This window comes from Lutzomyia longipalpis, chromosome 4 (assembly GCF_024334085.1).
Source record: "Lutzomyia longipalpis isolate SR_M1_2022 chromosome 4, ASM2433408v1".
Taxonomy (NCBI): domain Eukaryota; kingdom Metazoa; phylum Arthropoda; class Insecta; order Diptera; family Psychodidae; genus Lutzomyia; species Lutzomyia longipalpis.
The window spans coordinates 22,177,067-22,192,400 of NC_074710.1; the positions used below are offsets into that span (position 1 = coordinate 22,177,067).

Here is a 15,334-nt window from a genome sequence, read left to right on the forward strand (position 1 = left end):
AAGATTGCATTAAAAGATCGAGGCGTAAATATATCATAAATAAATGTTTCGATTATTAATTTCAATGGAATTCTTAACCGTTTAAGGTCATATCTATTAACTAAACGGCTTGATCGACTTTCAAATATGGGCTAAGCATGGAAAGGCAATTAATGATTCCAGCAAAACATTATAAATTTCACACTTGTAGCTATTATAGAAGTTGTGATATAGGGTGAAATTCACTAAGACAGACTTCAATTTTCATAAGATTTCTTAAGATTCTTAAAAAAAAAACTATTAGATTTCCTAAGAAAAATTCAAGATTTTTTTAGTTTTCTTAAGCGAAACTTAAGATTTCTTCAGTTAAGCAAAATTGGACTAAATAAACATTTTCGATGATTTTTTCTGATCCGTTTCGGGCATCGTAATACGTAAATAACATTAAAAATATGCAATTAGCTCGATTTATTTAAGAAATTTATATCTTCGAATCTTATTCGATTATTCGAATAATCGAAGCATTTTAAAAACGAAGCAGTTCTTTTGCAGTGCTTCGAATACGCATCGATGCTTCGATTCACCGAAGTTTCGATGTTCAGATCGAAAGTCCGTGCCCTATTAAAGATCTTAAATTTTGTCTTAAGAAATCTTAAGTAAACTTATGAATGCTTAAGACATTCGTAAGAAAACTTAAAGAATTTTCAGAAAACTCAAGTCTTTCTTAAGGGAATCTTAAGTCTGTCTAAATAGTGAATTTCACCCTTTGTATGAATTTCCACTGCATTTATATGTTGGTAGTTATTTCTCTTGGACTTTAAGAGCTTTTTTAAAAACTAGTAAAGCTCAAAACATCGAATGTAACATAAATGTTTAATTTAGAAACTATCTTCTTTAAGCTCTAGTTTTTTCTTTATGGTGTTTCGGAACTTATTTCATTCATCAAGCCTAAAAAGCCTAAAAATGTTTCCAAACATACCTAACATATATTTTTTACCTACAAATCTTTCATCCAATTCTCAAATCAAATATTGTCACAAGGGCATCAATAAATCTTAAGGATATTGGCAGAAATTTAACCACAGATACGGATTGATTAGAAAGTGTCTGGATGATATACATATATTTTGCTGCACTTGTCCAAGTATTGACTTCACTTTCAGTCATACAAACGCAACGCGAGATATCATTTCTTGTCATTTTGTTACTATAATGCTCCTCTCTTGGCCATCCGCATAGTGCGCGCGGCAAAGAAACTTATTGCTGACTTTATTGATTATGCTGCATAAATATGTGAAGTCAAATGGTTAATGTTTCTGCCTTTTTGCACCATTCACCGGCGTGGTGTCCATTTGTGTTAATTGGATTTGTGATTTGATTTCCACACAAGAGTGATTGAAACACTTGCTCGCAAGCAAAATAAGACAACATAAGTTCATTGCAGAACTGGATACTTGAAGAATAAAAAAAACAGACGATATTCAACGCCGTGGTATTAATTAATGCGCATAGACGGGGTTGTGTGAGGAAAAATATGGAGGAAGTGGCAAAAGGAAAAGACATTTTGCAGATGAAATCATCCATTAAAACGACCAATTGAGCGTCTCAAAGAAAGTCCCACAAACATTTGAAGGGGATACCTGAATGGCACTTGAATGGCTTCATTGCGATCGCGCAGGTGAAATGAAAATTTTTCGATCGTCTATTCAATCTTTCGCGCGATCAATGGACTGGTTTTGTCTTGCTTGGAAGATTGCTCGTATTTTCAACGCTAAATGCTTGTCATATCATTTTATTGATTGATAGTTCGCTTTGGAAATTGTCTTTTCGCGATCACTACGCGATCTTGGCGTTTGCACAAGAAAGGGTTTTCACTTTTTCTACTCAATTAATGATCTCGGAATGGGTTTCGATAAAATATTCAAGAGAAAAAAAAATAGAGCCACTCTCACATAATTCTTTCTTATTTTTTCCTTCAACGTCCAATGAGATCAACATCTGATCTCTTCTCAGCGATCTTTTGGGCGCTAATTAACAAAACAAAAGGTGATCTTACACAAAACTTTTATTCATTGTACAACAAAGATTAATTGGTTGTGTTTGTCCCTTATAGTAAAACAACGTAACAAATGGCATAGAATTTCTCAATTTTCTTCTTTTCTTTTTGATAAATAAACAAATTTTCTTCGAGAATAACAAGAAAAACAATTCAGCTTCTTCCAAAAACTTCTAATAAATAAACTGAAATAATAACAAAATAAAATCATTTTTAAAATTTTTCTTCTCTTTTAAAAATTTGTAAGTTTTTTTTTATCAGTCTCATGACATTCTTCCCACTACATTGCTATAAACATTTATTAATTTCCTAATATTGGAAACTCTCCAACTGGCATGGGAAAACTCCCCCAACTTTTTCCATTAGAATTACTTTAAATTCATTCCCATGAGCTAGGTCTCCTTAGCATCCCTGTTAATTGGATTGCCTAACTCATCAATTTCGGGGGATGGCACGAGGGGTGGCTTGAACCCGTATTCCAAGCGAATGTTCTTTAAGTAGTCTAGGTTACGTCGATACTTAAAACGTGGCTGATTTAGGCTGTAACTCCAGTAGTCGGTCTTCAGCGGTAATGGCCCGTGGTAGTCGTCCTTGAAGATCACCCCCGTTGAGTAAGCTGCATGGGCTGAACTGTCAACTCCTACACCGCTATGGTATCCAAAATGTCCTGAAAAGGAATTTATTCATTTTTGAATATTTTATAAGAAATAGTTTCTTATTTTTCGTCCTTGCCTTGCCCTTAATTTTTAACCTTCTTACACGTCTGGTTACCATAGAACTGATATTTAAATATTAAGGTTTTTGGGTTCTTTTTGCTAGACTTAAGGCTTAAAGAAAGGCCAGACTTAAGTTTTAAGGTTTGACCTAAGTTTTCTAAAAGCAGGCTTTAAAATTTTTTAAGCGAGGTCTGTTTTTTAAACTGGACTTATGTTTTCTAAAATCGTTATTTTTTAGGAATTCTTTAAGGTCAGAGTCGTCAGACTTTGTAAAGCTCTACCTGAACAATTTTCTGATCCTTTTTGCTTTCCTGCTTCTATCTTCTTCTTTCCTATGTCTACTCTAATCTTATTCCTGTTTCTTTCCTGATCTCCTTCCTGTTTCATTCCTGATCTTCTTCCTGTTTCTTACCTGTTCCTATGCCTGAACTCTTTGCTGTTTCTTCCTCTGATCTCTTTCCTGCTTGTATCTTGTTCTTTCCCATTTCTACCCTGATCTCATTCCTGTTTCATTCCTGATCTCCTTCCTGTTTCTTACCTGTTCTATCCCTGATCTCTTTCCCGTTTTTTCCTCTAATCTCTTTCCTGCTTCTATCCCTGACCTCTTTCCTCTATTTCTTCTCTGATCTAATTCCTGTTTCTTTCCTGATCTCCTTCCTGTTTCTTACCTGTTCCTATCCCTGATCTCTTTCATACTTCTTTTCTGATCTTTGTACTTTTTTTCTTATCTGTTTCTATCCTGTTTCTCTCCTGATTCCTATCCTATTTTTTTTACATGTTTCTACCCCTGAATTCAATCCTGTTTCTATCCTGATGCCTTTCCTTTCCTCTTTTCTGTTTCTTTCTTTATCTTTTTTCTTGTTACCCAACATATTCTCTTTCGCCTGAAAGATATACATTGTTCTAACAACTTACCACCAGAGTAGTCTTCTAGTGCAGGATCGTTAATCTTCACATTGAACTGCGTTGTTTTAGTATCATGTTGAGTCAAAAACTCCGGTACACCGTAGATGGGCTTCAACTTCTGCGGTGGATGACCGTAGATTGATGAAAAGGATGCATCAGCATTCACTTTAACCGATGATGGACTATTCAGGTGAATATGCTTGACAACACTGGCCTGAGCAATTGGATGAAGGACTGTTGAGGTTGCCGTTAACGGGTAACTCTGCAGTTTAACTGGCAAACCTTCCAGGTGAACGTGCTTTATGTGGGGTGTTTTGAAGAAGTATGGTTTACCCTTGTAATGAACCAGAGGAACAACTGACTGATGCTTAACGTGGTGATGAATATGTTTAGGTACTGGTATTCCAATGGGAACAGGGTAAGGGTAGGGTACTTCCTTCTCAATGTGTACAGGAACGTGAACTGGTACCTGAACAGGAACCTGCACGGGTACCTGAACGGGGACTTGAACAGGAACTTGGTAGGGAATGTGAACGGGAACATGGACGACCTTCTCAATTGGGTATGGACGATCGATGATCTTCTCAACTTCAACAGGAACAGGACGATCGATGATCTTTTCAACAACCTTTTCAACCTCAACGGGTACTTGGATCTCCTTCTCAACAACCTTCTCTACTTCAACAGGACGATCAATGATCTTCTCGACGACTTTTTCAACTGGATATGGTATGTGAACGGGCTTTTCGACGATCTTCTCAACTGGATATGGACGATCGATATATTTCTTCACTTCAACGGGATACGGAACTTTGACTTCCTTCTCCACGACTTTTTCAACGGGAACCGGTCGATCGATGTACTTCTGAACTTCAACTGGATATGGCACAGGACGATCAACAACCTTCTGTACAACCTTTTCCACCGTTACAGGCTTCTCCACGATCTTTTCCACCGGAACATGGATATGCTTCTCAACGGGGTATGGTCGATCGATGTACTTTGTAATGTGAATGGGTTTTTCGACAACACGATCAACAGGATACGGAACTGGGACCTTCTTTTCGACAACACGTTCAACTGGATATGGGCGATCGATGATCTTTTGCACTTCAACGGGGTACGGAACGGGCTTCTCAATCACCTTTGGTACTTCGACTTTCTTTTCAACGGTCACCTGGAAGGGAACCGGAGTTGGGACAAGGCGATCAACAAAAACTTGAACGGGCTTCTCAACGATGACTTTTTGTTTTACAATCCGATCAACGGGCTTCTCCACAACTATCGTCGTTGGGACGTTGCAGTTCCCACTACGACACTTGGTTCTGCCCCAAAGACAGGTCGCTCTGTTGTGAGTTTCTTTTCTTCGGTTATGACAATGTTCTTCACGTTGACGCTCTTCTGGACTTCAACAATTGTTTTCTGAGTTGTTAGCTCAGTTTTCTTCCCATGTTCAGGTTCATCGCAATCCTCTTCGGAGTTTGAGAGTCTCAAGCCTGCCTGAATAGGTGCTAGAACTTTATCAGACACCCCACCTGAGGAGATTCTTGTTGTGCTGGTTGTTGTTGTTATCACATCTGGACCACGGTTGCCTTTCAAGCGTCTCAGGAATTGCCGAGACGGTGATTCAGGGATTGGGGTTGTGCTCGTTGTGTAGGTGGTCTCCTTGAGGAATTGTCCGTTGTTGTGATCATCAAGGATTTGAACGTTGATGCTCTTCGGGGTTGTTTCGACATCCTGATGCGGAAGGTATTCCCGTGATGGAACGATGCGGACTTCCTTCGGCTCCTGATCTGGGTATTCTTTCGCAGCTACGTTGTTCTCTTCATCGTCGTCATCGACAACAATTGGATCAAGGAATGGTCCTTGATCTCCACGAATTGCCTGGAAGTGTTTCTCACTTCCTTCTGCATCCTCACCACTGGAATCCTTCTCTTCTTTCTCCGTGGAATTTGTTGCACTGAAGAGGGCTTCTTTGAGAATTTTTGGTGGTTCAGCTGCTTCATTGATGCTCAGAACGTCTTGATTGGAAACCAAATTCTGTGTACTCTCAACTAATTTTTGAATACCTTCCTCCTCAGTTTTCTCCCTGGTGGCCTCGCTATCCTGCTCAGCAACTTGGTAGCTCACACCTGGGTTAATATTAACAAAATCCACATCCGCCGGAGGGGTGTTAAGGTAATTTGGATAAGGTGAGGCAACCGGAAAGAGTATGGTGCGGGGTATATCATCAACTGGGGCGGATTGCACCACTTGTTGCCGATCCGGGTGGGTAAATTGCGGCGGTGCCACAATGCCAACAATTTCAAGATTGCCCGGATGCTGAATTGGCAATTGTGATGGTGGTTCCGAGGACAAATTTGCCGTGTGGATGGCAAAATGTTGACTCATCAGGCTATTTGTCCCCTTCGTTGTGTACCTAAAAACAGAGAAATGTTAGTGTTGAGTGGTCAAAAAGCATTAAATCTATCGCTCTCTATTTGGCAATGATTTTGCATGCATGCACAACTAAGGAGATTCTTGTCAATTAATTCTCTGTGTTTGAGATTTTTCTTTATTCTCTTAGAATTTTATTATTTTTTCTTTTGCACTTTAAGCTTTAAAGCCTTGAGGGATGAGACATATTATTTTAAGAAACTATTTAATTAGTTTATAATTGTTTATGAATTATTCTTGAACATGATGTTCTCTAAGCTTTTAAATTTTCCGCAAAATCTCTTGAATATTTATTTGAGAAAAATTCAATTTTCATTTAAAAAAAATAAAAACAGTTAATTTAATAATTTCTGTGTGCAAAATAGATTTTAGGGTAAATTCTGATAAAAATCTTTTCTTTTTTACAACTTTAATAATTGTAAGATTTTGACAATTAATATTTTTAAATCGTTATATAAACGAAAAACATAGAATTTTTTGCTCCAGAAAATGTTCGGAAAAATCTCTAAAAAAAAACTCTGGAAAAGAAATTTCCCTCTAAAAACACGATTAAAGTAAGAAATAGAATGACAAAATTTTTCTCAGAATACAAAAAATCTTATAAATGACGAATTGTAAGAAAAGATTTTTATCGGAATCTATCCCTTTCTTAACTTTCTTCAAATATTTTATAATCTCTTAAATTTTTTTATTGCATGTTGTGTAAATTTCTGTAATGACGTGAAAGCATAAAAATGAATAAACTCCTTTTAGAGCTCATTGTCTATAAACAATTTATATAAAAAAAAAGCTTTATTGCTATGTATAATACGCCTATGTTTACCGCAAAACTTCCTATTTGCGCACGGCTAGTGTTTGCATTGCTAATTCACAAACAGCTTTCGTGAAAGGTTAACAAAATTTCTCACACGTTTAATGAACATTTCAATCAAATAGGGGAGGATGGTGCAAATTTGACCATTTGAAGCCTATTCCTAAAAAAAATGTTTAATTTAATAAATTCCGCGGATTGAAAAGGGAACATTTATTTGAAAAGAAACTTTGTATGAGTTTAGTTAAATTACTTTTTCTTGTTTTTTCGTTACAAATAAAAATCTGAAATTCGCTAAAATATTTATTTATTGACTAAATACTTATTATAATTAATTGATTTTCTTTCCGCAGAATAACATTTAATACTTCCAAATTCAAATGAATAAATAAAGTTTTCTTGACCTTTAGGGTGAACTCTATTAAGTAACTATTTTGTCTTTCTTACTACAATAATTCAACCCTTTCACGTTCATTGGGACTAACACTGACCTAAAGTGAAACATTTTCCTAAATTTATATTTTTTAGTTGGAAATTTACGTCAATTTTACATTAAAAATGCCAAGAAAGACGTTTCAACCGAGAAATATTTCCTCAAAAGAATGCTTTTGTTTTAATTCCCCTACAAACCCCACAAATTACCTTTTATTGATTATCCTGAAAATGAAAGAAATATTTTAAAAAAAAATGAAGAATTTTGAGCTGCTAAAACAGAAATATTTCCGAAAAAATTCTATGCAAAACCATTTTTGGGAAAAAGAAAAGTAAAAAAAATCATTTTAAAATATTTTTCTTTGCTGTAAAAATATTTTGTCATTTGTGTAATTCTTTTAGACTTCTTAGACTGTACCTAAAACTAAAAAACAATCTCATTTGACCTAATAAAATGTGTTTAATTTATAAAATAAAATTCTGTAGGGTTGGTCACCTACATACTTCCTGGCAAACGCGTGAGTGTTTTTCTCATAACGTACAGAAGGTTAATAACTTCTTAAGCGATGATCGGATCGACGTGAAATTGTCACATAGTGGGTTAAAATTCACTAGTCCGTCAGTCTTAAAAAAAATCTTAAGAAATTTTAAGAAATCTTAAGTTTCCTTAAGAACTTCTCAATTTTTCTTAAGCAAAATTAAAGTCTTAAGAGATTTTTAAAATTTTTTTAAAGTATTTGCAAAGTTTTCTTAAACGAAAATTAAGATTTCTTATGTCAGGCCGAATCGGGCTAAATGAATATTTTCTAAGATATTTCCTGATCAATTTTGGGCTTCTAAATTTATAAAAATCTTTCAAAAAATATGCATTTAGCTTGACTTAAGAAATTTCAAGTTTCCCATAAGAAAATTGAAGAAAAATTAAGTTTTCCTTAAAAAAAACTTTGAAAAATTTTAAGAAAATTTAAAGAAATCTTTAAAATCTTTTAAAACTTGAAAAAAAGATTTAACTTCTAATTTTATTTGAATCTTCTTAACTAATTGTATTCTCAATTAATTAATTTCTTCAGGAAAAAGAAATTATTGATTTTCATTTAGTAGAAAATTTTTTAGAGGAAATTGAATTCAATATTTTAATTCTGAAAATGCTGAAAATTACGTTAAATTCTTTTCAAGGAACCTCGTCTCATATTTCCATTAATTTAAAAAAAAAATCTAACAAATCGGTTTTGCTGAAAATTTGTAAAAATCATTTTCGTAGAATAAAGAAAATTGAGGAATAGGGTAAGATGGGGCACAAAGTTAATTTTCTTGGGAGAAATACGACAATCTTATAGGAAATTTTTTCACGCTACAACTTTAACTCACATCTCAATGGGAAAAAGCATTTTCAGACAATTTTCCGAACTTGCGCTTTTAACTTTCTGTCCCATCTAATCCTACGAATCGGATTAATTTTCTTTGAGTTTTGAAACTTTATTTCAAGATTTTTCATAAAACTGTATGATCTAAGAAATTCTGGTTGATTCTTAAACATTTCTTTGATGAAGAATAAATGTTTCTCACCTCACTATTGGATGGTACCCAAAGGCATCGGCAATGTAATCCACGTGTGAATGTGCCTGCCCATTTGGTAAGTGAACGTAGAAGTTCCCTTTGAGATTGTCCCTCGTCCCCAGGACATGGTGCCCGTGAACATTCTCGCCTGCATTGTCAATGGTATAGCTGTAGGACACCTTAGCGGCGGGATTCTGGTGAGAAAAGACATTCAGGAATGGGGGGGAGTCAGTGAAATTGGGAGGAAGTAATTTTATTAACTGGAAGCAATTAACCTCGTCTCCTCCATTGTGTTTATCAATGTCTCCCCCGGGTGGCTCTCTAGCCATCACTTGTGCAGCTAGACAAATTATCAGCAAGCTCTGTACGCCATTTTTTTTTGCAAATGGGTGGGTGGGTGGCGCAGGAAGAACGAAGATTGAAGATGAAAATGGAAATGGAACAAGAGGAATTAAAATTTAATTAGAAAACTTCCCCAAAAATGTCTTCTATTCACGTACTTTTTGCACCATCATCCTTTCACTTAATTTCACAACGACTCCTTGCACAAGAGGGTGTGTGGTGCACCTCACCCCCGCAAATGCACTTCCTTTTTTGGCGGGAAATTCAAAACTCTCGCGCGCGCTCACGGCAATTTGGTGGTCACTTGGAGGGAAAATTCTCTTTGAGCACTCTCTATTGTTCCCAATCTTTACACCTCAACGGTCACAGTACAACTGATCCCATCGAGTTCATGGTCAACATCACGATTTTCATCTCGATGCGTAGCAAATTCAAGAGCACCAAGACACATTAAAAACTGTCGCGTTCTCACTCTCGCGCAGAGGCAATTTAATTTAATTTTATCTCGAATTAAACATTTACAATTTCTTCAATGGATAAAACTTTCATTTGAGCCGCCTGATCGTTCCAGAGTCACTCACTTTTTGCACCCAGGCCTTCTCTTTTGCGCCACACAACACACACGGGGGGGCCACGCAGCAAAATAAACACTGATTGTTGGTGCTACGAAGTATACAAGAAGAAGAAAAAAAAGTCTTCCACACACTCACTTTGTACCGAAAGAAAGGTCTTTTCCGGCAAAAGAATGCACTAAAGATACCTTTTGGGTGGTTCAAAAAAAATTAATTTTTGGCGCGAAAACAACTTTATCACCTCCAAACTCCCTCAATCACACAACTTTCTCCCCCAAAAAGAAAAAACTCTTCCCAAATAATCCAAAAAAAGAAGTTTAACCCTTTTGTGCACCCCAGATGTGGAGGAAGGATCTCACTGTAGGCTCTCTTTGAAAGTGAACTTTAATTCAACTTTTGCGTACTTCACGCTGTGGCTGCAAATTCCAACTGATCCGGTTTCAAAGTGGTGCTCCATATTAAATAGTTCCCCCGCACTGAGTCAAAGAAGAAAGACTTGGTGCTGAAAGTGGCGTCTCATGCTGCACAGGTGGACCCTTACCTTGATTGGAAACGGCTATTCTTTTGCCAACAGAGAAATTTTTGCAGCGTATTTTGTAGGAGGAAATCACCAACGTTGATTGATTGGGATGATTTCAGTGTGCTCCACTACACGTCGTTGGGGCATGTGGGGCATGTGGATGCTGTATTTAATGGCATCTCACAGTGCAATGTAATGCAGAAAGCAAAAACTATATATGCTATACATCACATCAAGGTTTTTTGCAACAAGTATGCATTAGAGGAGAAAAGAGGATGAAATGGCCTTCAAGATTCTGCATAGGGGTTAACCCTTTCACGACCAGCATGAGGCTTAAAAATGCTAATGAAGAAAAGTTTTTTTTTAATTTTTTGTGAATTTTAGAGGATTATTTTCTATGGGACAAAGGTGTTCTTTGGTCTTTAATTCTTTTCTTTGTGAAAAGGCATAGGAAGGGGTGTTGAAAAGGCTCTTTTCTTGCTGAGTCAAGCAAATTCATGGCGGACGATCAGTGGTACCAAAATAATTAAGATTGAAGCATTTTTCTAGGTGTCTTAGCTGTCGAACTTTAATCAGGCCCCTGTAGAAGGAGTTTATTCACTTTGAGGCTTTCAAAATATTAGAGGTAAAACAAGAGAGAAAAAATTGAAAAATAACTGAAAAATTCTTATTCTATGAAATTTATAAAAAGCAGTTCAATAAATTTTGGATTTTGAACTATTGGAGCCAATTCTGGCTTCAAATCTATTCTTTTCTTTTCTTCTTAAAAGTTGTAAGATTTTATATAAGAATAACATGGAAAAGCAACTTTTTTTTAAAAAGACAATTAAAGATAGAAATATTATATCAAAATCTTATAAGATTTTTTTCCGGAAGTTCCGGAATATCAAAAATCTTGTATCTGACGACTTGTAAGAAAAGAAAAGATTTATATAAGAATCTACCTCATTGTTGTTAATATCTTGACCTTAGCTTCAATATATTAAAATTTGAAGAAAATCAATTGATTCATTTTTGAAATATTCGATTTTAAAATTTTGAAAAACAATGTTTTTTTTTATTCTTGCGTTTTTTTTTTAAATTTTAAAATTCGGGACATTTCTAAAGCTTCAAGAAAACATTCTTTCTGTAGATTTTGATAATTTACGCTATTCTAACGATTGTTGATTTTTTTTCAAGTTTTTTTAAATGTTTATTTTAACGATTAATGTTACTTTTTTTTAAGTTTAACGTTCATTCCTTAAGTTAACTCTCGTCATTTCCAAAATTTGACGTTTATTTGTGAATTTTTGACGTTTCTAACATTTAGCATCTCCATTCTGATCTTTGATTTTTTTTTAAATTAAAAAAAATTATTTTAAATTATTTAATTTTTTTTTATTCGACCTCCCTTTACCTGAATATAATTTCTTAGAATTTAAAGAAAAATGTTTCAGAATGTTTGGACGTTTTTCATAGCTATTACCTTTAAAAGGACGTTATATGTAACACAAACACTTATAAATAATCCCCTTTATGGCAATATCTGCTATTTCCCTTCGTTAAAATTACAATTTATTCATATTTTTAAACAATTCAAAATAGTTTCCTAACTAATAAATGAAATTTTTTCTCCTAAATGCAAATTTCCAATTATTTTCATCCGGTTGCATATCAATCACCATTCCTTTCTTCAATGTGAAATGATTGAGGGTACCTTAATTAGTTTGATAGTGTGGACTAACTACTTTTGAATTAATGTACAAATGAAATATTCAATCATATGCTACACACACATGCACTCAATTTAACCTGCAATTTCTTTGTAACGAAGGACCGACCAAATGAGACATTTTAGTGAAAAGTTCGCTGATCAAGTACATTTATGCGAAGATTGATGGTCTTGCGATTTGTGGCCGCGCGAGAAGGGCTTTCACTGCGCTGCTATGTATGTATGTAGCTTTATTAACGACACACAGCTCTGCATCCATCATGGTGCGTCTCTGAAATTTATCACGAAGTTCTTTAAAAGAGTTTTTTTTCTCCTTCGTGCCATATTTGCTTTTGCCGAGTTTATGTTTTGGGTGTTTGCGGTGAGAGTGAAATGCCGTGGAAGGAAGTGAGAAGAACATTTTGTATGGTAGATAGAAATGACTCAATTTTACTTTTACTCTCAATCACGCGCATTTTGTGGCCAGCAATTAATGGGTGCGGCCCTCACGCCTCGAGCTGGCAATAGTAGAGGCTTCCCCCTTCAATTGGCTCTTTTTGGGGCCTTAATTGGCGTACAGAACGGGTATAGTTTGCCGAATTAGATATGCAGCAGCAGCAGCATTGTATGGTCTCTGTACTAATGGGGAGATATGCAGAAAAGTATGTTAAACTTCACACTCTGAGGCCTTTCTCTGGTGCGCCAATCATGCTGCTGCTGGTTCTTTCTCCATTTGACCAGCCACACGCCACACATCGCGTATTGACATCTTCGCGGTTGTGCTGCCCACGGATTTGCAATTTGCCGCACATCTACACACACCGAGGAAGCCACTGATGATGATACGCACGTGTCCACGGCGATCACACAGCATGGCACCCGCGCGTGAGATTGCGCAGAAAAATAAGCAAACAGTCGGTCAAAGAAAAAAGGTCTTCACTGTCGGATGGGAAGGAGAGAAGGCAACGACGATAAGAAATGGCTATCACACAAGTATGAGTAAATTATTGCCTGCAAACATTCATTGAGATGCAAACATTCTTCTTGTAATTTATTTAAACGCCATGTTGCGCGGGGACAGGTATATCTACACCATGTTTGCCAGCAATGCGAGGGGCGGGAAGGAGAGCGCATAAGAAGAATGTTTCAAATGTCTCGCGTTGAGGTGCACAATTAATTCAATTAAAAAGTGAAATGAGTATTTAGTGTTGTTTGAACCTTTTTGTCTCACATCCAGTGATTCTGATGAAAATTGTGGGGCAAAAACCTCGCAGCGAAGTGCAACAGCAGCAGCAGCTTTGCCCACCCAGAGTACATTTTCCCCTTTTCACCTAATCAACTCTCAATGTTCTACATCACTAAAACGACCAACATACAAACAGATGTTTTGCCCCATGCGCTGAGCTACAATGAATAGCATGGGAAAGCAATGCACAGATGATTTAATTGGCAAGATGATTCACAAAAGCTCCAAAAGCTACAAAATCGATTCGATACAAAATCGACCGATGATGATGGAAACTAAAGCTGAAAGGAGTTTAGTCATTAATGCGAGGAAAAATTCCTCATTCAAGGAACAATTGGAACATAGCTGTTCTTGAAGATGTTAAAAAAAGAAAGAGAAATCTTTTTAAAAAAATTACCATCATATAGTACAAAGCAAAAAGATGGTATATATGCAAAATTTACGAGCTGTGATTCTTACTTTGTCAATGAAATATTAAATTAGTTGAATATTTTGAAGAAAATCGCCCAGACAAATTTTTGGCGCATACGTTTTTTGTGTTAACCCTTTCACTTCCATTGGATGATATATCACCCAAACGTGAAACATTTTATTATCACAATTTTGAATGAATTTAATTATTTCTTCAAGTTGGAAAGACATTAAAGCCAATGAAGAAACTTCAACAAAATTAATATCGTGATAAAAAGACCGCATGTTTCAATGTTTCATGCGGACGCGAAAGGATTTGTGCTCATTCCGAGTTAGAGCCCAATCTGACGATTTTGAATTTTAGAGTGGATACAGAAAAGTTGACAAAAATTACTCACAAAATGCAAAATAAAAATGGCGAATATTGCCGATTTTGTCCTTTTTAATATTTCAAAACATTCAAGAAATTTTAAAACATTCAAGAAGTTTCAAAACATTCAAGATGTTTCAAAACATCCAAAATGTTTCAAAACGCCCAAAATGTTTCAAAACGTCCAAAATGTTTCAAAACATTCAAATGTTCTAAATAAAAAATGTTTCAAATCATTCAAAATGTTTCAAAACATACAAAATGTTTCAAAATATTTAAAATGTTTCAAAACCTACAAATGGGCTTGTGCCTAAGTATTTTTGAATATTTCTATATTTTTGAATTTTTTTAGAGGACTTTTCTCACTCAGAACGTCTTCTTTGACCCCTTATGCGTGAATTTGATGCATTTGTAACATGGAAAAACAATTACATTCATAAATAATTGAAAAAATAAAATGTTTCACGTTTGGGTCAGCGTATGACCCAAAAAACCTTAAAGGGTTAAGCCATCCTTGCTTAAAATGAGTTTGCAAAGATTAGAGGTTTGTTACAGAATTTTAATGCTGTGCACAAGACACTCAGAATGAATAAACTCCTTTTCTGCTCATATTTGCTCCATCTACCTGTCAATATGTATTTTTTTACATTATTTTGTGAATTTTTTTAAAAATAATTTAAACATATTTATTTCCACTATTTTAAACTCTTTAAAAAATTGTTTAAAATAAAAATAGAAATAAAATGCGGAAAATGTCGTTGATGGAGATAAAATAACCAGCAGGTGTGATGAAATTTATAAAGCAGGCACCGGTACAATGAGCCGATCCATCAGCATCTCACCATAAAAGCAGCTCCAACTATTGAAACTATGTACGTATAATGTTGCTGCAGCACTTTTGGATCGATATCGCCATAATAGAGATGAAAGTGAAAAATCCACGAGAGTCCACTTCATAATGTTTTTTTTATCCCCATTCATACCATTTTGTAGTATTCAACAAATATTTATCTCCACTCAGAACGTCCACTGTGTTGATCTTAATAAGTTTATAATACATTTTTGCCTTCGCGTCTGAATCTGCAGCAGAGAGAGAGCGCCGCGAAATTACATAAAAAAAGTAGATGAAATAGCAAAGAAATTATTTAATTCCACCAGCAGCAAAATAAACTTTTAATTTATGGCATTTTTTGCTGCAGGAGCATCTAATATTTTGTACTCATTTTATTTAATTTGTGAGAAAAATTATTGAAGCGTAACGTTTCATTTTGTTTGTATTTCTCTGGAAAT

General features: G+C 35.3%; 1 protein-coding gene across 1 annotated transcript; it reads right to left on the bottom strand.

Moving 5' to 3' along the window:
* Window positions 1–2,026: 2,026 nt before the first annotated feature.
* Window positions 2,027–9,834, bottom strand: LOC129794945 (titin-like). The gene is given in 6 exon segments (XM_055835882.1): window positions 2,027–2,702; window positions 3,667–5,044; window positions 5,047–6,076; window positions 8,903–9,087; window positions 9,169–9,255; window positions 9,394–9,834. Coding segments are annotated over 6 exon segments (2,970 nt in total). The 5' UTR covers window positions 9,409–9,834; the 3' UTR covers window positions 2,027–2,427.
* Between the last annotated feature and the right edge of the window lie 5,500 nt (window positions 9,835–15,334).